This window comes from Rhinolophus ferrumequinum, chromosome 13 (assembly GCF_004115265.2).
Source record: "Rhinolophus ferrumequinum isolate MPI-CBG mRhiFer1 chromosome 13, mRhiFer1_v1.p, whole genome shotgun sequence".
Lineage (NCBI taxonomy): Eukaryota > Metazoa > Chordata > Mammalia > Chiroptera > Rhinolophidae > Rhinolophus > Rhinolophus ferrumequinum.
Genome location: NC_046296.1, coordinates 53,001,741 through 53,025,019, shown reverse-complemented (window position 1 = coordinate 53,025,019; position 23,279 = coordinate 53,001,741). Strand labels below are relative to the sequence as shown.

The following is a 23,279-nucleotide window of genomic DNA, read 5'->3' as shown; positions in this document are numbered from 1 at the left end:
CCCAAGGTGAAAAATAAAGGTGGTAAATGGCAGTCAAGAGTTGTACCCAAGACAACAGTGGAAATGCAGCCAACAGAGAAGCTATTGGGAGAGAGAGACTGGGCTTTTGGCTACTGCTCAAAGCTTCCTCTTTCCCCAGGGGAAAGGCTTATGTTTTCTATAGATACGAAAAAGGACAGAGATGAGAGAGTGAAGGCCATGAATCTCTAATGAGATCCCCCTGCATGGGGTCTTCTTTTCCTTTGTGTGCTTGGGGCACGATTAGAGGAGAGACTGTGAACTAGAGTTCCCTGGGCAGGTGTGGGGGGATAGGGAGGGTGCAAAGGAAGCACAGGTTTGGGAAAGAATCTTCAGATGAACAACCAGAGAGTTCAACCTGGGTAAGGAAGGACGAGAGGTCAGGACGGGGTCAAGAGGTCAGAAGAAAGTAGAGGGAGCCAAGGAATACGTTACGAGAACAAGTATAGGAGGAGGTGAGAGAGCTGATTGTGGTCAGCGAGTAGGATGTGAGGCTGACTCCCACAGAACCAAAGCAGTGCCAGGTATTAACCATGTCCTGGGAGTCACGTGGGAGGGGAGGCTGGAGTGGAAGTGAAGAGTCACTGGAGGTGAGGGCACCGAGGAACTATGAGACCTGGTGATGGTTCATCCTCATGGTACCGAAGTCATCCGACATTATGGCAGCTTTGGGGTGGAGAGAAAAATGGTGATGTAGATGCCAGAGTCTTAGATAAACAGAGAACGATCAGGAAAGGAGGTCCGGGCTTTATAACTGAATTGCATAAGCCTCCGAGATGCAGGAATCTCTTCAGGAGGGTAGAAGGGGGTGGGCTGGAAGCTTTGGGATCCGGAGCAGCTTTCTCCTGGGGAGTTAAGGGTGTAAAAGAGCTTGCTTTTGAGGAAGAGGACAGCCAGAGGGCTTAAGTGGAAGGTTTCGGGGGGAGAAAAGCACAGCAGTAAAAGTGACTCTTTTAGGTCCCCGTGTCTCTCTGACCCTCCTCCTTTGTCTCTGTCACAGGTCCCTCTTCCTCTTCTGGTTCCACAGATTATTGGTATTCTCTTGGGTTCTGTCCTTCGCCCGTTGCCCTTCTCATGCCCCACAATTTCTTGGGTGTCTCAACGACTATGCAGTGAAAGTTTCAATTGCTCATGAATTCGATGAGTCCTAAGTCACTATTTTAACCCACACTTTGCTCTATCTTCAGATTGAATCTGCTCGACCAGCCCCATGTCTCTTGCAGGCACCTTGAACTCAGCATGCCCGAATTGAACTCATAACTACCCGAACGTGGGCCTCTTCGTATCTTCTCAGTTTGTGGCACCTCCACATTGAAAATCTGGGGCTCTTCTGGATAGCCCCCTGCCACATACCTCATTAACCACCAGTTGCCAACTTTAAATGCTCAATGCTTCTCAAACCTGCCCTCTCTTCTCCATCTGTACTCCTGCCCTACCTTTCATGTCAGCTCTAGAGGACCACATTGACTTCCTAACTAGTCTCCCTGCCTCCAGTCTGGCCCCTTCTAATCCGTCCTGTATACTGCTGTACATCCTGGTCACCTCACTTCCATGCCTACAGCTCTTTGAATGTTTCTCATCTTTCTTAGGATAAAATTTTAGCTCCTTAGCACGGCACATGAGGCTCCCTAGCCCACTTTCCCAGTTTCAACTCTTCTTCCTGTTCACGTATGGAACCTTGGTCTTCATTCGTGGAGATATCTCGGCTTTGACTTGTCCCTAGACTAACTCCTACTCATCTTCTAAGACTCCACTCACATACTTGCTGCCTGGCACTAGATGCAAAGCACAGTGTTTGCCCGATCCCACGAACCTGGGTAGGGACCCTCCTATAATTTGGTCTTTGTTGCTTCCATACCCTCAACGAGTGCAATACTAGGCTCCCGACGGAAATAGGTGCCGACTGAATCAGGGACCGTCAGGAGGACGGGTGCTGAGTGATCGGGCAAGGAGCACACGCTGTCCCGAGAATGCCCTGTGGGAGGGATGACAAGGAGACAGTCTCGTGAAAGTCCTGGTTTGCCAAATTCCAGCTGGTAGAAAAGTGGATGAGTTGGAAGGTATTAAGTGTGGTGGGGGAAAAAACACACCATGTGATGCAAATCCCAAAGGTAAGAACTTGTCAGGCGGCTACAACAGATCTCAGACAGTCTTGCAAGAATGATGTCAGCACGAAGCTTCATTTGTTAGGAATCTGTACCCACACTGTCCGGGTGATTCATCACCCAAACTGCCGAGGGACCCTAACAGTTAAAGCCCTTGCATTCCTCCTCGATGTCTGAACACATTCCATTTGACAAGTAGATACCACTTTCTTTTCAAAACCTCTGCCTACACAAAACTATTCAAAGCCTACACTGTGGACCTGAATTCCTCCGCCAGGCTTGTGGTTTCAGAGGCCAGGGAAAAGGCAAATGGGATGAAACATGACTAAATCCCCAGTCAATTTCTTCTTCACAAAAAAGGATATTGCAAGGGGCTCAGGAAAGGGGGAGAGAAGAATGTAAACCCGCCAGGGTCCCCGCTGCCGTCCACCCCATGCATGCATGGCTGCACCAACTGCTGAGGTCGCCACCCTCAGGCTAGCGTCCTGCTTTGCTTCCAGGTTCTAAGAATGCAGTGCCTGCCTTGCAGAAGGTTGCGGCATGAATATCTGGTTGGGCCTTGGAAAGGAAAAGTCATTCTTTGTCCTTAAAGGGCTAATCATGAACTGGCAGGAGACTTGCTGTCATGACCCTCAGAAGCAGTACCGAGGGAAAACAAACCAACCTGGTTTTAAGTCCTGCCTTCCCCCATTTGTTAGCTGTCGCCTTCTAAGTATGGTAAATTCATTATCTTTACACCTACCGTGAATCCCCTCTGTGGTAGTTGAGAAAAGTGTTTTTCTCAAGTGGGATGCTGCAGTTAAGTGGTCTGGCTGAGTTTAAGCCCTGATTTCACCACTCTGGCAAATTACTCCACCTTTCTGTGACCGTTTCTCTGTGCCATGCGAACCCACTGCACAGAGCTGTCGTAAATGCTGAATTATTAGGTTGGTGCCAACGTAATTGTTGTTTTTGCCTTCTTTTAACCTTTTAAACCACAATTACGTTGGCACCAACCTAATAGATAATGTACGCAAGAAGGCCTAGCACTGTGCCTGGAGCAGGGCGGGTGTGATGGACTAGATGGTATCACCTCGGATGCCCTTTATTTTGCTAACGTTTTTGGAAAGGAAAGTCTGTAACCTAGGTCAGAAGGGGCCAGACAAGGGTTCGCAGATACAAAGAGGGTCATGATCCTGTGGCTCATAGGGCAAGGGTTTATGCTGTGACTGGCTTTACGTTCCCAGCTCACAGTAGAAGGATGAGGGCATCCAGAGATGCTGTCACAGCCCAGGAGACGCCAAAGAGGCAGGAGCCAGCGTCCTGTAGCTCTTGATTACAAGGGAGGCCAGCTGTAGAGAGTTCTAGCACTGGCCATCTGTGTGTGCTGTGGTCCCTGAAATCCATTCCTCTGTGGGGGGAGGAGAGATACTTTACAGATCTGTAAAGAGGATGGTGTGAGTAGATTAAAGAAATGTAGAGAGTATAAAGATCCCCCTTGTCAGTGCAACACTGGGCAATCTGGTAAATCTCATGCTTTCATTTGCGGCGAAGGAACAGAGGGAGAACAGTGAGCGAGGCTTCTGGGAAGGGCTGGAGGACAGCAAGGGAAAAGTGTGACCTGCTGGCAGGGAAAGCCGTGCGCCTCCACCAAGAGGGCTGCGCTGATGGAGGACCCCGTTTTCCATCACAGCACGCCAGCCACGGACTTAGGCCTGCTGCCCAGGAAGAGGAGGTTGGGGAGAGCCTGGAGGACAGCAGGCAGGCTGAGCAGATGGTGCGGGGACAAGGTGATTTTGAAAGACATTTCTCTAGTCGTGCTGGGTGGAACCTGAAGTCGGGGCCTCTCCTGGTTCGTGGTGGACATTAGGCTCCCTGATCCACCTTCTTCGTGTGGTGACCTCACTCACTCAAGTGTGAGCAGAAGGAGAAAGGTCCTGGCTGACCCTTATTTCCATCCAGGGCATGCCTTCTTAGCTGGGCAGTACCTGCGCTCGAGGGATAGTCATTCTTGTAGGGGGTGGGGAGAAGGGGTTGTGGTGAAAAGAAAAATCTTAGATACAATGGTTTGTGGCTCTCCAAAGGGCCACAGCGCATAAACAGAGATGATAGATAGATAGATAGATAGATAGATAGATAGATAGATAGATAGATAGGAAGAAAGAAAGAATATCTGTGGTATTCAGGTTTCATGGGAGAAGAGGGCAATTAGGAAAAAAAAAATTCTTAAAAGGCTCCTTGGGGTAGGTGGGTGGTGACGAATAAAAGGGTGAGAAACAATGAAGCAGGGGCTCTTGTCCCAAAGAACTGCCAGTGGCCCAGTCAGGGTCTCCCAGTGCGTTAAGAAGTCCTCGCCAGCAACTTCTGAGTTGTAAGGCACACTCGGCAGGTGTTGGTAGCTCCCTGCTTTGTTTCCACTGAGCCAGAAATTCCTACATCTCCCAGCCAGTTTCTCTCTAGTTTACCTCAGTTGACAGTCTCCATGGCCACCAGTGTGCCGTGCCCACGCCCTGGAGTGAGATTAGAACTAGCGTGGCCTGGCCTATCTTCTTCCCAAGGCAGGGAAGTGCAAAGGTTCTCTCCTAAGCAGGCAAGACGGAGTGGTCTGATAAACGTACCCTGAGATACAATGCTGCTTACACAGGACGAGAGCCCCGTTTCACAACTTAGATGGGCTGTCTTTTCTTATCAGAGCATATTTATGTCATAAGGATGAGATCACACCCTTCCCAACCTCAACTTTCCAGCCTTCCCTAAACAGATCTGTTTAGAAACATCATGGTGAACACTGAAAATCCAGTTTTCTTATCATTATTGTATAAGGGCTGCTGGTTTTTATTCTAAATAAATCTGTAGGGAACATGATAAATTGTTATGTCATAAATGCACACGACTTTGGCTTCTATTAGCTACCTTAATTTATTACATTTAAATTTCAATTATTAGGCTGAGATTGTCTGCTTTTAAAATACTCTGTGATTAAAAGAAAGAGCAAGTATTTTCTGCTTTATTATATTTTAAATGACCACTATTTCATATTAGTCCAGTATGAAACTGCATGCAGTGAAGTTCTGATGTGCTTTTTATTTCTGTCTTTTAAATAGGTAGTGTTTCTCCTGGCTCGACAGTTTATGAGCTATTTGATTTAAAAAACCCAGCTTTATTGAGATAGAATTCACATACCATATTATCTGCCTGTTTAAAGTATACAATTCTGTGTCCTGTAGTACATTCACAGGGTTGAGCAACCATCACCACAGTCTAATTTTAGAAATTTTCGTCCCCCTAAAAGAAACCTCGTACCCATGAACAGTTACTCCTCATTCCTCCCCACCACCCCAGACCTGGGAGCCACTAATCTGCTTTCTGTCTCTATGGATTTGTTCAAGTCCACATTTTTGAGCAAAATCATCTCATATTCTAATTCCATAGTTAACTGAGAACTTATTATTCCATGATTAACTGATCATTGAATCCTAATTAACCACTTCGTTTCCTGCCTAATCTCTTGATTTCAGCTGGCACTTCGTGTGAAAAGTGAAGCTGGTTGTTGCCTAGAACTGTCGTGTGTTATTAAAACTGCATTCCCATAAGCACGAAGGCAAAGGGTTTAGCTTCCCTCCTGCCCAGATATGTTCACTAAGTTCCCTATAAAGTTTTCAAGTTGTATCATAAACGTACCAGGAACTTGCTGTTGAAGAATTCCTATGGTGAAGTTGTTTGTCAAGGCTAACCCCTCAGGCGAAATCCACCCACTTTCTTTTCAAGCACAGACACATTAACTGGTCTGGTTGGTAAACCTTGATTTCTGTAGATTTGGTTTGCTTGAGGGATTTCCTTTCTGGTCCTCTTTGCAATGATTCATGTGTGTCAGCGGACACTTAGCGTGCTTTTTGAAGGTCACGACTGCCTCACACAGGGCTGACATGGCTGAAATGGACTGCTGGTGTGTGACAAGTTCTGGGCATGAGACCCTCAGTGTCCACATACATATCCGTCTTGAACGACCATCACAAAGCTTTCCATAAAAAACAGTATGTCTGAAAACGGATATATTTTTGTAGCCCCTTGTAGCCACTAATCAGGCATGGTTTTCCTGTCTTAACACCAAATAAATTAGTGGGCTGAAATGGCAGAATCTGACACACATCCACCAAAGTGATGAATCAGTCATTGTATAGACAAAAAGGTGGAACTCCTAGGGAAGTGATCAATACAGGCGTTCTCCCAACTCTCTGCCCTGACGTAATGCTCGGACTCCCAGAATCCAGTCTGCAGAACTACACGTCTTTCACTTTTTCTCAGTACTTTCTGGTTTACAGAGTATGTTCGTAGGTGTGCTTCCCTTCGCATCTCATTACAATCCTGTGAAGTAGGCAGAGTGGGTCTTTCATTTTCCAGGTGAGAAATCAAGTGTAAGAATGTGCTCTAGGTCAAATGGCTAGGTGGTAGGAATGGGGCCCCTCAGTTGAAGGCCACTCTCCATTAAAGCGGTGCTCTGGAGAGGCCACATAGGCACTCCAACTTGACTCACGAAGATCTGGAAACTTCTTGTCCTGAACCCCTTTAACAGCTGGAGCACATCTTTGACTACCCTCAATGAAGGCAATGCTTCATCTTCTAAGGCAGTGGTTCTCAAACGAGAGTGTGCTTCGGAATTGCCTGGAGGGTTTGTGAAGCCGATGGCTGGGCTCCACCCCCAAAGTTTCTGATCCCTTCAATCTGGGGTGGGGCCCGGGATTTGTGTTTCTCATGCAATCCCAGGTGATGCTGATGGTGCCACCTTGGAGAACCACTATCCTAAGGAATTTATTTCTGGAAAGAGTGAATCATTTAAAATCAAGTCTAGTGATTCAGGTGGGGGATCATACTAGGGACTTCCACCACTGGCCAAAAACAATGGGCAACTATAAAGAACAACACGAGCTGTGAAGGAAATTCAAATAAAGAGGCCCCGGCAGGTTCTGAACAATGGCAGTTTGGACTGCAAATGAAGGTTCCCAATGTAACTCCTTTAAAAGGGAGTGCAGTCTTGGATGTGTGCTCAAGAACTCTCCTGTGTGTGTAGGAACACCTTGCACAGTGGTACATGTGTGAGATGTTCTTTATCAACCTTTTATTTTCCAGCTTTAGAAAAAGAAAAGCCACGGAAGAGACACCCACATTAGAGAGAATCAGTATTAGGGAAGAATGAGTAGCTATTGACAGCAGACGAACTAGTCAGATCTGTATAACCGGGGTCCTTTCTATGCTGCGAACACAAGGGAAAAACTTTGACTCTTCCTACCCTGACTTTTCTGGAAAAGGTGAAAAGGTCTAATTTTGGATGCCAAAGAGAAACACGGAACATTTTATGGGGAAAAGACTTCCAGCAGCAAAGAAAAATGAATTACATTAAGCACTTAAGCTGGGAGTCAATCCTTTGTGTCACAGCAGGGAAAAAAGAGGTGGAGGACTGCCTAAATATTGGTTCTAATTTTATTTTCAATTCTACATTACATTAAACTCTCCTTGTACTCCTCTTTAATTTAAAGCTACTGCTGACACAAATTGGTGTGCCTTCTCTTCTTTGACATCAGTATTTCTCTTGAATTATGCATTTCCTTTCGGAATGAGTGTATAGGGCTAAAGCCTCTTTCATTTAGATGGATGTAAACAGACAGGGGTCATTGGGGGGTTGCATATAAAATCAGTGGTGGGGAGCAATATCTGTTCAGGGCAGCGTTTCACTGCCCCAAAAGACTGTAAGCGGTCTTACAATGACACTGGTCTTACAGTTTTCAACGTATTGATCGAAATTCAACTATGGAGGACAGGAGTGGAAATTTGGGATAAGGCGAAGCTCCGTGTTTTGCACATTGCTTGAGTTTAGAAAAGAGGAGACTTTTATGCTTTAGTCACAATAATTTAATGTGAAAAATGTTCTCGAATCAATATGGCCCCATGGAAGTGGCTAGATCACAATGTTTTTTGGCTGAAACTGGCTGTGCCCAGCAGCCATATCATGATGTCACTTTGTCCCCAGTCCAGCCCCAGTTTGACCAGTGGTAGGTCAGCCTGAAGAACATGTAGGGTCTGTTGTCAACTTGGGATTCGGTCGGCTCTGCTCTGACAACCTGGGAGTGGTTGGGCAACAAAGCCAGGCGCCCAGGGGTTCAGGGGCAGGGCTGACATGCACTCAGCAGGCTCCACTCTCAGTCACAACCTTCACTGCTCTTCTGTGTGGCTAGCCACAGAGAATGGCCTCTGGAGACTTAAAACTGGTTAAAAACCCCATTCTAGCCAAAATGTCTGTGGTGGATTAATTATTCTATAATTTAAAGAATTCCATTATTAATGAAAGAAAAGTAGAATCCTAAATATGAGCTAAAACTGGAATAAAAGAGGCCCATTCTTCAGGCAATATTAATAGAAGCTTTGTATATAAATAACTTTATACATTGGTGATTAAAATGGCACTTAAAACTAAAATGTCTGTTAGTGATTCACTGGGTTCTAAAGCCTGGCCTTCTGTGGTCAGCGACCTTTTTTCTTTGTGACTCCACTGTTGTAGACAGAAAACAGTTAATCCATATGACTTCGTATCTCACAGAAGATTCTACTAAAACATTCTCTGCCAAATGTTCATCTTCTAACAGCTGCTTTTTCATTTCAGTGAGAGGTACTTGAAATAAAATCATTGTTCTCTGTGAAAATTGCATGCTAAATAATATAGAGCCACCAGATTATTAAACAGCAAAGGCATTTGATAACATTAGCACCAACCACAGGTTCCACTTCTGCTGATACACAAAATTTTGAGTAATTAGTCATTGCACAATATTGTATTTATATCCTTTTTTGCTTGAGCTGTTAGGCCACAAAATCAGCAGGCAGTTGCTGTTATAAAAGGGTTCTCTGGGTTATTTATAATGTTTCTGCTTCCGTCCAGTTGCTGCTTCACTCTTGGGTCTTGGGCCAGGTCTACACCATGAAAATGAAGGAAGGAACTGAGCAATTGTTCTGTGAATGTAACTGCTGAAAGCTGCTGTGGAAGATTCACAACAAACTGTGTATGCATTGGCTAGAATACCTGGGATTGCTCTCTGCACAACTCAGGTGCATCACACACTGGCTCATTTGTCACTTCATCGGGGGAGAGCGTGTAGTTACGTGCAGACAGGAGGAAGCTAGGGTCTCAGGCACAGGTGATAGTGTGAGATATCTGAACTTGCATTATTTTGCAGAAGAGTTTCCTTCAAATGTTGCTTACTTTAAGTGAAGGATAAATTTCTGCTCCAAATGCTTCTCTGTTGCATGGATGAGTGATTCCCCAAAATGGGGGTGGCTGGCAACCAGGCATGCCCCATGGGAGGGCACATAGGAATCACCTGAACATCATTTCATTTTATTTTTTGTAAATTTCTTCCTGTGCCATCTGCAGAATCACTGATGATATGACTGTTTCTAATTGGAGTAGGTCTTAGCTCGTAGGTGAGTCAGGGTCAAAAAAATCCTGAGGACCACTGAGACTGGTAGAATGATTTATTTGTTTTGACCATGAAATAAGCATCTTTTTAGTTCCCCCCACCATTTTTAAAGGGAATGAACTACCTACCTATGTCCTCTGACTTACGAGTTCCTAAACCCACTTCTCAATATTTCTGTTGCCTCCTCCCTAGTGCAGGCTGCCATCCTCTCTCACCAGATCGATGCCCGTCTTTGGATGGTTCTCCCCACCTCCAGTATCATAATCTGCAGTTTTTCACACCACAGCAGTGTTCATCTTTTTATAAAGTTCATATCTGATCAAATCTACCCCAATGGTTTCGCGCTGCCCCTGGGAGAAAGTGCAAGTTCCCAGCTGTGGCAAAGCCCTCACAGCCCATCCCTCAGACGGCTTTTCCAGTCTTCCCTGTACTCGAAGCTCTTTCCAAACAGAACGACTTGAAAAGGCACAAACGTGACATGACATGACGTGCTCTCTTGTTGCTGGGCTGTTGCCTGAGCTGCTGCCTCTACCTGGGTGAGCTTTCACCAAGCTGACTTATCCTTCAGCTCACCTCCTTCCCTTGCCCTCTCAAGGCAGGTTTCTTGGGCCCCTCGGGCCAGGTGGGTCCCTCTCTGCACGTCCCAGGTGATCACCATCACAGCACTTCTCCTTCTGACTGTGTGGGTTCCATGCTCTTCTAGACTTAAGCTGTCTGGGTCAGGGGCTGTGTTATCACACCAGTGTGTCCCTCTTACACCAGTGCATGCCTGCTGTGGGGCCAGAGTCCCAGAGAGCAGTTTCCAGGCTCTCAGCCTCACGTGGAAAGGTGCTGGTTCGGGCAGTAGATGGCTGTCAGCTGTGGCTAATTGTCTGTCAGCTGTAACCAGTTAGCCAATTAGCTACTGATGTAACTGCCTCGGCTGTGCTGGGGAGTAGAGTCGGGAGTCGAGTCAGGGAGTCGGTCGGGTGGCAGGCAGAGAAGCGGACAGCAGAGTGCAGATTGTGTGGCTCCCGCCTCCAGTGAGACTATAGTGGTATGACTCCCCTACCTATGGCTCCGTGGGTGTTCCTTTTTGGTCTAGCCACATCCTGCGTTCTGATGTGGGGAGCGGGAGCTGAGACCCCGCAGGCCGCCCCGAACGACAAATGGCGCAGTGAGCAGGGTCTCCCGCACAATACCTGCTCTTTGACATGCAGAAAATTCAAATAAGGTGTGCTGAGTAAATGAGTACACCGTGGGGTGCTCCTCACCCCATTCTGCCAGTGGTAAAAAGACCCCTCTGGTAAGAGGGGTCCTTTCCATTTCTTAAAGGGCTGTTTTCAGTTCTAGAGGCCACTTGTTTCATCAACCATGGAACTACCAGGATGCTCCAAGAATAAGGTGACAGGCAGCCTAAGGACCCTGGCTGTGAACAAACCCTATTTCAGTCTTTTCTCTCTAGCAGTTTAAAAAGCCATGAGGAGTATCCTGTACAGAGTGGACACATCATTTGAGAAGTCAGCAGGTAAACATACAAGCCCCTCTAAGTCCTGGCACTCGAGGCTGTAACTCAGGGACGTCTCTGCCTCTGTCCACTTAGAGAACTCGCTGCTCTCTACAGTTCTTTATGGCTTGGGAAAAGAGAGAAGAGAACGAGAACCCAATTAATGAAAAAAAAGACAAAGAGTAGAAAAAAGGGGTGCCAGAAGGAGAGGATCAAGAAAATAGGGGAGAGGCAATAATAAAATGGTTAAGGTGTTTCAGAATTGATGAAAAACAGAGAGAGAGATTCAGGAAGAATTTTTAAAGAGTCATGAGCAGTATAAATAAGAATAAATTCAGATCTGGGTTCATTGTAGTAAAACTGCAGAGTGGCAAAGACCAAGAGAAATTCTTACCAAATAATGCCATCCTTCTGTTCCAGTGTATTCCTGAAAGCTAAGTGTTGATGTAGGCTGAATCTCCATAGCACTAAGCACCTTTGGCAGAAAGGTCATACTGTGTTTGTAATGTTTTATTCTTAAAAACTACCTGAAGCAAAAATGACAAAATGTTAAGAATTAACAAAGCTAGGTGGTGGCTCTATGGGTGTTCGTATTATTCTTTATACTTTCCAGTATAATTGAAATATTTCATAATTTATAAAACGGAAGGAAGAAGGAAGGAGGAAGGAAGGAAGGAAGGAAGGAAGTCCGACTGGTCTTTGAACTACAGAGCAAAGTAGTAAATGTAAGTATTTGATGGAAATTATATTCACTTACAAAGTAATCTATACAATTAGATTCCCACAAGACTAAGAGAAGAAAACGATTTTCCTAACTGGGTACAGGATAGCCATGGGGAAGTCATTTTCTAGAAAATGTAACCATGATCTTTCTTTTCTCACTTTTGGTTGGTTTTGATCAAGGAAGGAAAAGGACATAAAACTTTCAGTTTTTAGAGAGTCTTTTCAGGGGAGATGTAATTCACCTAACCTCTGGACTCCCTCTATCCCCAAATCACATAGCTTTTTCAGGGGTTGTACTGTAGTACAGAGCTTTCATAAAATTTTTAAAGAAATGGAAATAGGAAGAGGGAAGTGAGAGTGACTAGTTGCCTCTTTAAACTCAGTCCCACAGTAGTACATTCTGCGTGTACGCGTGTACACTCACATGCCCGCACGCGCACAACATTCATGCCACTAACCGTTTAGTCACGGAGAGCATATCAACATAGATAACACACAAAGTATACACGTCACTAACCTACAACATACATAGTCGCACACAAAGGGCCGACATGTTCAGCAAGCTGTGATCCACACCTGTTTTCTCATTGTTCACCCGTCAGCAGCAGCGGGCATTGAGGGGAGTGAGCATGGTTCCAAGTCACTAGGCTCTATAGTTTGGCTCCAGGTGGTTTTCTCACCTCCTCCCCGTGTCAGGCCTACCCAGGAAATGCCGCCACACGATGGAAACCACTTAGAAGGCCTCCAGTATAGCCCTGGCTGCCCTCCCGAGAACACTAGTGTAGCACTGGAGGTAAACGGCCAGGAGCAGACCGCTGGCTCACTGTCATGGTAGCACCCTGCTGTCCAGGACACTTACGGAGTGGGGAGGAGTGGCTTTGGTGTGGGAAGCTGAGAGGAAACGAAGTCTTCATTGTAGATGGGTGAGCAAGCTGCCACAGCCTCACACCATCCCTCCTTCCTGGGGAGGGACTGTTCCCTGCCCCTTCCATTTGGTACCGTCTAGGTCCGCAGAACACACTAAATCTCCATTTAGATTTTGCTGAGGTTTAAAAAGTTGTTCTTTCTCTACATCCTACCTCCATCCCCATGTCCCTCTTGTCTATTTCCATTGCTTTTCTTTTAGTCTCTGGCCATATTGGAGTTCCGAAGCACGGCCAGGGGCCTCAGGACCCCTTGGGAGTCCCTAGGATGTACAGGCTGAGGCGTATGTACGTGCATGTCCCGCCCTGGCTGTGGGACCGTGCTTTAGGAAATGGAAAACAGCCTCGTCCTTGGCCCTGTTTCAGTTCCTCAAAGTGAAGATGACATTTCTGGTAAGCAGTTACAATTAGATTTTTAGAGTCCTGGGTTTTCAACGGATCACATGCAGGATTAAGAAAGATAATTTGAAATATTTAATTCTGCCTGATTAGCTAGTAAATGAGGTGATCTGCTGATGTGGAAGTAACGTAATAGAGCTAATTTGCCCCCTGGGGCATGACAGATGTCTTGTGCCTTGTCAGTCAGTCTCTTTAGCCATTACCTTGTCCTCTGTCCTCTCTTTCTAGTCAGAGAACTTTTTTGTTGTCTTCATCTTTTCTAGGTAGCAGCCAGAGTTAGCAGAGTTTGCACAGATATCCTGTCCATTTAGTGACATCATTCCTAAGGTTAAGATGGCTATTGCAAAGCCTCATTTGGGTTTACTTACTGTTATGATGCCAATTTCAGAGATGTCATTTGCCCTCTGTAACTTAATGTTTTTGGTCTGGCCTTTCTATACATGTAGGTAAAACAATCGAAAGATATGTTTTAAAATATCTTTATGTTTTCAAATAACTTGGTCATTATTTTTTTTCCAAGTCATTAAAAAAACAGCATTTGTATCTGAGATTTCTTCTTTCCTTCAGCATATGCAATGTAGAATTTAAGGAATGTAAGGGATCCTGTAGGTCTTCTAGTCCCCTGAGAACACTGGGGCTCAGTGAGGCTAAGTGACTGTCACACACACACACACACACACACAATACTTTCCCAGAAGGAACTAGAACTGTTTCCTTATTTCAGGAGGGCCTGATATCAAGCATTGTACTAAGCATTGGGGTTGCCACAAAAGAACTCTCTGGGCTGGACCTTGAGGATGAGTAGGACTTTGCTAGGCAGGGAAGGAGGAGTAGTTTTCCTTTCATTAAACTAGAGAGTTTCGGAATGCTAAAAAAGAGGAATCACCTTTTCCCCAGCCTCTCTGGTTAGCAGTTCAGACCTCTATTTAAAGAAGTTGAATGAAAAGATGATTTGGTTGTAGTCTCTAAAAAGGGTGCACCGCTTCTCTAGGTTTGGTCATGCAATGACAAGAATGAATGAGCATGATCTGTGCCAGGACCTGTGATACCTGGACTGGCCTGATCCTGCCACACTGCTCTCCATGCACTTCAGCTCTTTGCCTTGTATAGGAAGATGCTGGAGTTGAATGGCGGTGGGACCTGGGTTTCCCTTTAGCAATGTACAAACTCTGTGCCATGGTGAGTGATGCCAGCTCCTGGTACACACGATCTGGTACCCTTAAATAATCCAGGTGAAGTGAACAATCAGACTCACAGGGACCTACTGAGAAATAGCACATACTGAATGTTTACTTGTACCAGGCACTGTTTTTAGGGCAATTCAGGGGTTATTGCATATAAGGGAGGCTGCACTGTACTGCACAAAGCAAGCAGTGCCTTTGGAAGATCTGGCAGCTTTTGAAGATCTAGAGAAATGGAGCAAATATAGAAGCTTGTATCATAACAAGTGACAAGGAAAGTCAGTGCTGGAATGCCACATAGGAGAGATCGAAGGCTACGTAGACTGCCACCAAATCAAGAGGCAGAATGGTATGGTAGAGAGTACATGGGTGATAGTCGGGCGGACAGACCTGGAATCAATTCCTGACTCTGCTAACTTCCCAGCTGTATGACTCGAGGCAGGTCATTTGTCTTTGGGAGCAGTTTCCTCTTCTCCAAAGGGGCATTCCCCCATCTTGCAGGGTGGTTCTGAACATGTGAGATGATGGATAAGAGTGTGGCACCATGCCTGGCGCAGAATAGTGCCCTGCTTTTCATGATTAACCAAGAATCCTCATTCCTGAGAATGGGTCAGAATCAGGAATTTCAGGGGTCAAAGATGCCTCGGAGAGCACCCATTCCAGACACATCCTGTTTGGACACACAGCCTGAGCCCTGACCCTGCTGAGTCATTTGCCCACAGCAGTCTGCTAGCTCATGGCTAAATCAGGATGAGAGCTCCGACATCACCTGCCTTTTACCCACTGGGCTCGATGATGACAGTAAACCGTACGCAGAAGTCTTGAGATAGTTCACCCAAGATGTGGTTGAGGCTGAGCATGTTTAGTGCACGTCAGGTTATTTTCTCCTCCCAGAACAGGTGATTTTTCAGTATTCACTTTAGGTCACTTCTGAAGCATGTTCATTTGCTTTCTTGGGTCAGTCTGCTTGGGCCACCATAACCAGTGAGCACAGACTGGGTGGCTTACACCACAGAAATGTATTCCTCACAGTTCTGGAGGCTGGAGTCTTAAGATCAAGGTGCTGGCGAGGAAGGTCTCCTTCGTTCTGAGGCCCCTCTCCGGGCCTGCGGGTGGCCACCATCTTGGCGTACGCTCACATGACCTCTAAGAAAGCTAGTCCTCTGTTGTCTCTTATAAGGACATTCATCCCATGGGATCAAGGCTCCATCCTTATGACCTCATTTAACCTTCATTACCTCCTCATAGGCCCTAACTGCCAAGTACGGTCACAGTGGGTGTTAGGGCTCCAGCAGATGAATTTGGGAGGGGATACACCACTCAGTCCAAAGGACTGTGTTACAGATGTTCCTCCATCCCTCACGAGCCGGTCCATTCAGGTCTATTTCAAAGAGGAGGCAGATGAACGATAGTATGTGAACTATTAGGTACCTAAACATGAGGCATCACCTATGCCTGGTCCCTTTTACAGCTCCTCCAGGTCATCAGTTAATGAAGACCAAGAAATGTGGCAAAAGTCAACGGCTGGCTCATTCAATAAATTATTAGTAGTGGACTGAGGGTGGAAGAGTTAAACTGAGATACATACGCAGACCTGTTCCGAAAGAAAACTTGAACATGAGTAAAATTTCTCTGAAGATCTGCCATGCATTTGAGTGACGAACAGAAACAGTGCAGCTTTGACATTTATTCTGATATTTCCAAGGGAAACTGTATCAAATAACATATTTTTGAGGGAAATTTTTTTTTTTTTAGAAAGATTAAGAAAAAAAACAAACAACTGTCAAAAGCGGGCAGTGAAGTATCCAGACTTAAGGAGGCTTAAGTGCCCTGGATCTGCAGGTAACGTTGTTCTGTTTCTTTGGCATCAGGAAACTCCATTCAGAAGTCACCTGAAGTCAAAGGGCACTCAGCCCAGTCACACGGAGGTTCTGGAATGTTTGGGAGTTTCTTCATGAGACCAGGAGTGAACGGTGGCCCGTCACTGGCTCCTTTGTGAGGATAATGGCCAGTACACCCTGGGAGAATGATATCACTTATTTGCTAGATGTGGCTCCAAATAGTTTTTTCCTATATCCCAAAGTCAGATTTACTCTGGGTTTCAAAGTAATCCATGAAGAATACAGGGTTGTGGAAAAACTCAAACAATTCAGAAGAACAAAGAGTAGAATGTAGAAGTCTTCCTTTATCACACCTTCCCCCCATTCTATTCCCCTTCTATGAGTAATGATCCTAACAATTTGGTGGGTTTTCCCCAGATTTTAAAACATGCTTTTGTTTCCAAAAACATGCTTTTATTTTTATTTATTTAAAATAAACGCCACCATACTATTATAATTGGACTTTTTTTCTACTGATGATTATGTAGACCTGTCTGATTTGTTTTTGGTTATTACAAAGAAAGCTGGGATAAACATTCTTGTACAATACTTATATATATGAGCATTTCTGTAGGATAGACGTTTGGAAGGACATTTACTAGGTCAGAGGGAGAGCGTATTTTAAAAATTGGTACTGCCTAATTGCCCTCTGCAAACACTGCATGAATTTACATGCCCACCAGAATTATATGAGAAACTGTTTCCCAGATTACTCGGACCGGGACCTTACTAATCTTTATTTTTTGCTGACCTGATGGGCAAAAAAGGGATCTTACTGTTATTTTGATTTGCATATTTCTGATTTCACATGAAGTTGAACACTGTCTCATTTCTTTATTTTTTTGTATTTGTTCTTCTATGAATTGCCTATTTACATTATTCTAGAGAAGTGTTTGATTTTTGTTTTGAGTTGTAGAGGCTTCCCATAATTACATATATTAATCTCTGTTGTTGCAAATATTCAAACTTTCTGTTCAAAGATATTCTGCTAATAGCTATTCATGCATGAATGTGCATGGAAAAAAATGTGGAAGAATTTACACTAGAAGGATAACAGTGGTTACATCTAAGTGGTAGGATCATGGGTATTTGACTTTGTTATACCTTTCTACGTTGTCTTCTTTGTCCCGCCCTGGAACACTAAGGGTATGTTAATTTTATGAGTAGAAAGAACAATAACCCCAGTAGAGTTATTAGTGGGGTAAAGGTGATGGAAGCTCTCAAGGCAATTCTAAAAGAGGATTTCCCAAGGTACTTTGAGTAGTGGCAATATCAATAGATACTTAATACTCCTAAGGTCAAAATTTGAAGGAAACAACAGTTACTTCTTGGATAATAAATTGATATGACAATCAAAGTTAGCCTTATTATTTTATAGTTACCTTTTTGGTATCCAAGATTATATCACTCTTTATTCACAGTACTTTACTGTTCCAACCCTTTTTCAAGTATTGGCAGTCAACAGTAAGGGGCACTCAAACATCTTGGCTGTAACAGAAGGTTTTGGACAGAAATGTGCCTCAGAAACTGTACTAATTATTAATAAATGCAAAGAATGTAGGTGTTGATCAGAAAGACAGAGGAAGAGAGAGTGCTGTGCTGGGGAAACAGTTTAAGGAGACTAACACGGGCAGTGCCCATATAAGAGCTGGTGGGTATTCAGTGCTCGCAGGAGACTGTGGCTAAGTGGGAAACAGCACCTCAGCTTGCAGAGTTGAGGAACCCCTCTTAAGACACCTAAATTCATTGATTCTAATTCCATCTGGCAATCTTAGTTTGGCTTTCCACCGGCCAGGGCTTTGGGGGTGGGGAGACAGTATAAGGTGTAGGGTATAGGGAAAGGTCACACCAAGGTGGGAATAATGGCCTTTGAGATGCTGGCTTTTTAAAGACTGAACTGTCATTCTAGATGGTACCTCGGAGGTGGAGTAATGGGAGCCTATCCTTGAAAGCAGCCTGGATGCTGAAGGCCAGACCCCAGGATGAGGGAACTACAAGGAGAGGTTAATTTGGAAAGCAATGGGTAACCCACCAGCCCCAGCGATCACCCCACCCTCATGAGTGCTTCCATGCAAACTTGAACAGAAACTCTCTGCACTTCCTACTGGTGCAATCGCTAGTTTAGAGCTGATTCTCAAGCCCTGAGTTGTCCCTTGGTTGCATCCATGCGGCTGGGCTGATGCTGCCGGGTGCCTTACCAGCAACTGTGAATACTACAGGACTGAAATATAATGGGTAGAAAGGGAAGTAAAGAATAGGTAAGAGAGTCCCCCATGCTCCTGGCTTTTGATTCCTCTCGGCTTACTTATATACCCTGAATGCTGATGTATTATCAAGTGAGGGATTCTTGAGAAGACAGACTTAGTCTATGGGCTGAATTCTTGTAATTAGAGTCTCAGTGTAGATTCTAGGACGTAACCACTTACATGTAGAAAAGCAGTTTATATATAATTGTATAGAGCTCACAGGCCAAGGATAATTAAGTGTTACAACCTCTTGTATCACACTAGCACAATACTCTTAAGATATTACTGTGCTTAACCATGTCATCCTGACTGTGAAGTGATTATTCAGTGCAATTGTGAGCACAAGGAAGCGAAACCCCTACCCTTCAGGTTGGAAGGACAGCAGTGAGGAAGGACACGAGCGCTGTGTCATTTTGAGGCTGAGATTCAAACAACATAGAGAGATGCGAAAAGAGACACATCTGTCATGTCTTCCAAACTGAGCTGAGGACATCTGCAGCTACTGCCACCATCTCACTCTAGTACAACGGGAAAACGGATGCAAAAATAGAAGTGATATATCCAACTATTAACACTGAGGCAAAACAGGATTGTGCAGAAGCATTGACGTAGAATGGGAAATGGCTCCTTCTACAGCAGGCTGTCTGTCTCAGGGGGACAGTGTGCCAACTAACTAAAGACGTTTCCACACCATCCTTGCCATCCCTAATTTACTTACTTAATTTTTTCCCAGCTTTATTGAGGTATGTTGACAAATTAAAATTATACATATGTAGGATTCAGAACATGATTTTTTAAAAAGGTGGACACAGTAAGGGATTAGGAGGAGGAGAAAAGCGAGAAGGTTAGAGACCAGCTGAGAGCAAGTAATACCCTCCTGACAAAAGGAGACCATTTGTTCAGAAGAAAATGCCTCCCTCGGAGTTCCTCACCTCATCATGTGAACTGTCTCTTTTTCAGTAGACTTATGAAGAGGCCGAACAGTTGTGTGCAAAACAGGCCAGCATTTTCATAATGAGAGTGCTGGATGAGAGGACGAAGGTAACACAAAAAAGCTGAGGGAGATTCTGCACCCTGAAAATAACGACCCTGCTTCTTGTGTCACCTCCGCTCCACTGGGGGGGCGTTGGGACTTCTTTCAGTAGATTCAGTAGAGCAAGTAAGTGCAGGATTCTTCATCACAAGAGTGTGCATTCATTAGTGAAGTGCCTAGATGGATCTTTTTGTTGTATTTTGACTTTTGTTTTCTAAATTGAGGTATCATTCACAAACCATAAAATCTACCCTTTAAAAGTATACATTTCAGTGGTTTTCAGTGTATCCACAAGATTGTGTAACGATCACCATTCCAGGACATTTTCATCACCCCAAAGAGGAACCCTGTACCCATTAGCAGTTACTCCCCATTATAGATTTACCTATTCTGGCTATTTCATATAAACAGAAGCATATAATATGTGGCCTTTTATGTCTGTCTTCTTTCACTTAGTATAATGTTTTGGATGTCTGTCCATGCCATAGTATGTATTAGTCAGTATTCCTTTTTATGGCTGAATAATAGTCTATCATGTGTATTAAAGGGGTTCAGAACAGGCCTCCCCAAGATGTACTACTTTGGCACATGAATTACTTTGAGCTGAAGGTAGTCGAGACCCTGTGGGCTCACTTGAAACTTTTACCTCTCCCTTAAAGAATTTAAACTTGGGCCTTACCCATAAGAAGAGTTATTATTTTTATGACCTATCTATAGGACAGGGCAAACTTCTAATTACTGAACCTCTGAGAATGACGTCCCTCTCCTTTGAAGCCCCAGGCGCCTCACCTCTTTCTTAGCTCAGAATGTCATATGTACCTCATTTGAACTCTCTGTCTTGCAACCTCTCATGTAGGTGGGGTTCCCATACATACGTTTGCAATTAAATTTGGTTATTTTCTCTTGTTACTCTTCTCATGTCAATTTAATTATTAGACCAGCTGGAAGAACCTAGCAGGGTAGAGGAAATTTTCTTCCACCCCCATAGTATGTAGCACCATTTGTTTATCCATTCATCTGTTGATGAAAATTTGGGTTGTTTCTAATTTGGGGCTATTAGGATAATGCTGCTATGAACATTCTTGTATAAGTTTTTGTGTGGACATATGTTTTCATTTCTCTGGGTACATACCTATAAGTAGAATTGCTGGGTCATGTTGTAACTCACTCTAAATTTAACTTTCTGAAGCATTTCCCAACTGTTTTCCAAAGTGGCTACACCATTTTACAGTCCTGCCAGAATTGTTTGAGGGTCCCAATTTCTCCACATGCAAGTCAGCAGTTGTTATTATCTATTTTTGATTATAGCCATTCTAGTGGGTGTGAAGTGGTATCTCATTATGTTTTGTCATTAAAAAAAAAATCAGAGCCATCCATACACACAGTTTGAAAAGACAAGGCTTAAAGTGTAAATGTCCCATCTCGCTCCACAACCATTTCCATGAGGCAAATACTTTAAATTCTTTTAGCGGTTTCTTCTGGTATTTATCTTCTATTTCTGGTAATCTGCTTCTATTGCTATTTTTAAAACTCAGTTTTAGATATTATCTCTTGACTTCCAACTATGGAAGATGAGCATTTAGTTCTCTTATCTGCCCCACGTGCACACAAACACACACTTTATCCTTCCATCTTCACAATATGATTATAATCTGCATTTTTGGTGAAATCAATAATTGGCACTCACATTGTTATGACTGAGTTCCTAGCCATGTGGTATACGAAGATTATATTTACTTAATCATACTTTTTCCCCTTAGACTCCAGATGACCTAGAGGAAAAGCTTTGCCTCATATTTTTTTTCATTTCCTCTGTTTTTTACATATTAGTTACTATTTTATTCTTAAATTCTGCAAGAAAACTAAAAATCTCCTGTCATATTCAAATATACGGATATTCGATGATTTCTTTCTTTTTTTATTTTTTGTTTGTTTTTGGAAGACATTCCCCCCAGAGCCCCCTCCACTCTTCTGCTCTTATCTGAGCTGACTGGGTATGCGCTTGCTGCATAGCTGCTGTCCTGGAACTTTCCTTCATCCCTGACTTCTGTCCTGTATTGTATCACCTGTTTCCTGGAGCTCAACTCTTCCTGTCTTAGTTTTATCCCTCAGTTTACAATAGCCTATCTTCTAGTAGCTTCTTTATTCCTCTGTTCCTCCATTACTGCATCTTTTGTGTTAAAGAGATATTTTCTAGTGTACCGTTTTAATTCCCTTGTTTCTTTTAGGTTTTTTTGTTTGCACTGGTGATTCCAATTAACACCTTAACTTAAAAAATCTAGTTGTAACTAAATACCAATTTAACTCCAGTAGCATCCAAAGTTGTGTATGGATGCTTTCATGCTACCACGGCAGAACTGAGTAGCTGTGACACAGCACGTATGCATACGGTCTGTGAGGACTAAAACTTGACTCTCTCGCCCTTGATAGAAAACACTTGCTGATCCTGATCCAGTGCCCTGATCTTCCCCATCCCGTTCTCTATCTCCTGCCTTCGAGCAGTAAGTAATCTGCGCCTCCTCTGAACTCTCACTGTGTCTCACCTTTCCTGAAACCTAAACATTAACTGCGGGTGCTAAGAAACCAAAGGAAAGGGCACAAAACAGTGACGACTTCCTTGGTGCACACTGCTGTACTTAAGATGCTCAAAGCTGTCATCCATCACAACCTATGAAATCCAATCCTTTAACATGAAATCACTCTGATACAGTGGTATTACTATTGACATGAACATTTCCAAGGCGAGTTTCTTCGTCATGCAGTCCCGTGCCCAAGCAGTGCATTTCCACATGCGTGTGCTGTGGTGGGCATGGGTTGTTTTTGTCTGACTAGCATCGACTTCCCATCCTCTGATAAGAGTTCTTTGATTTGTATTTGACACCAGGGAAGGGGACGTGATGTGGGGTACTGTGTGGGCGGGGAGCGGCCAGGGCCACGCGGCAAGGCAAGCAGAGGGCACAGCAAGTGAGTCCCAGTGACATGGTTTAGCCCCCGCATTCTGCCATACTTTGGAACTTTCTAATGATGTGCGCCAAATACCTTTTTCTGTGTAAGCCCGTTTGAGTTGTACTTCTGCTGCTTATGAGCAAGGGGAGTCGTACTGACACAGACACTGAAAGCAAGGCTAAGACACTTTGGGGACCCACCTAGGTCGGACATCTTCATGAGGACCCTTCATTTCATTTTTAGCAAGAGAAGAATACACTCTTCTGCTTTAGTTGAGGACCCGAAATAATTTTGGTCTCATGCAGGATCAATTTCAGAACTAATAAGAAACCTCTCAAATCTAGGTTACTGTCCATCTTGACAAAACAGAAAAACAACTAATAGTTTTAGAAATGATTAGATATGAAGAGAATAACAACACTGAGAACAGTATATCAAATACCCGATAAAGCACATTTGGAAAGGCAATCATGATATAATCTTATGTTATAAAAGCATGCCTTGCATTTATTATTTTTCAAAGCATATTTGTATCCAAAACTTCATCAAATCCCCTTAGGCTTCTTTTTTGATAAATGGCCCACATTTTACAGTCTTTTCTAAGCATACAAACCAAAACATATTTTATAAGTAATTATATAGCACGTTCTTATAAATAAAATTCCTAAAATTTTATTCTCCTTCAACTTCAGTTTCGTGTCCCTGACATGTGCTTACTTTTCCAGTCAGCTCTTCTGAATGCGAGGCCACAAACATCATTTTTATTTCTCCAGCTTTAGGGGAGCCCTGAGCCTTTTTTCTAACTTGTTTCCTTTTTATCCCTGCTCTGTGGCTGCCGTGACTTGTCCACTTAACTCGCTTGTCCTAACAGCGCCTTACACACGAAGCGTC

At 44.0% G+C, this 23,279-nt stretch overlaps 1 protein-coding gene across 4 annotated transcripts in view; it reads right to left on the bottom strand.

Moving 5' to 3' along the window:
* Positions 1-23,279, bottom strand: part of RBKS (ribokinase) — an 82,682-nt gene that overhangs the window by 11,522 nt on the left and 47,881 nt on the right. Inside the window, exon 9 of one of the 4 annotated variants that reach the window (XM_033125229.1) lies at positions 10,691-11,184. The exons of the other annotated variants lie outside the window; for them this stretch is intronic. Coding sequence (XP_032981120.1) covers positions 11,179-11,184 — 6 coding nt within the window. The 3' untranslated portion in view covers positions 10,691-11,178. Of the gene's footprint in view, positions 1-10,690; positions 11,185-23,279 lie in introns of those variants that run through there. 4 annotated transcript variants of the gene reach the window in all.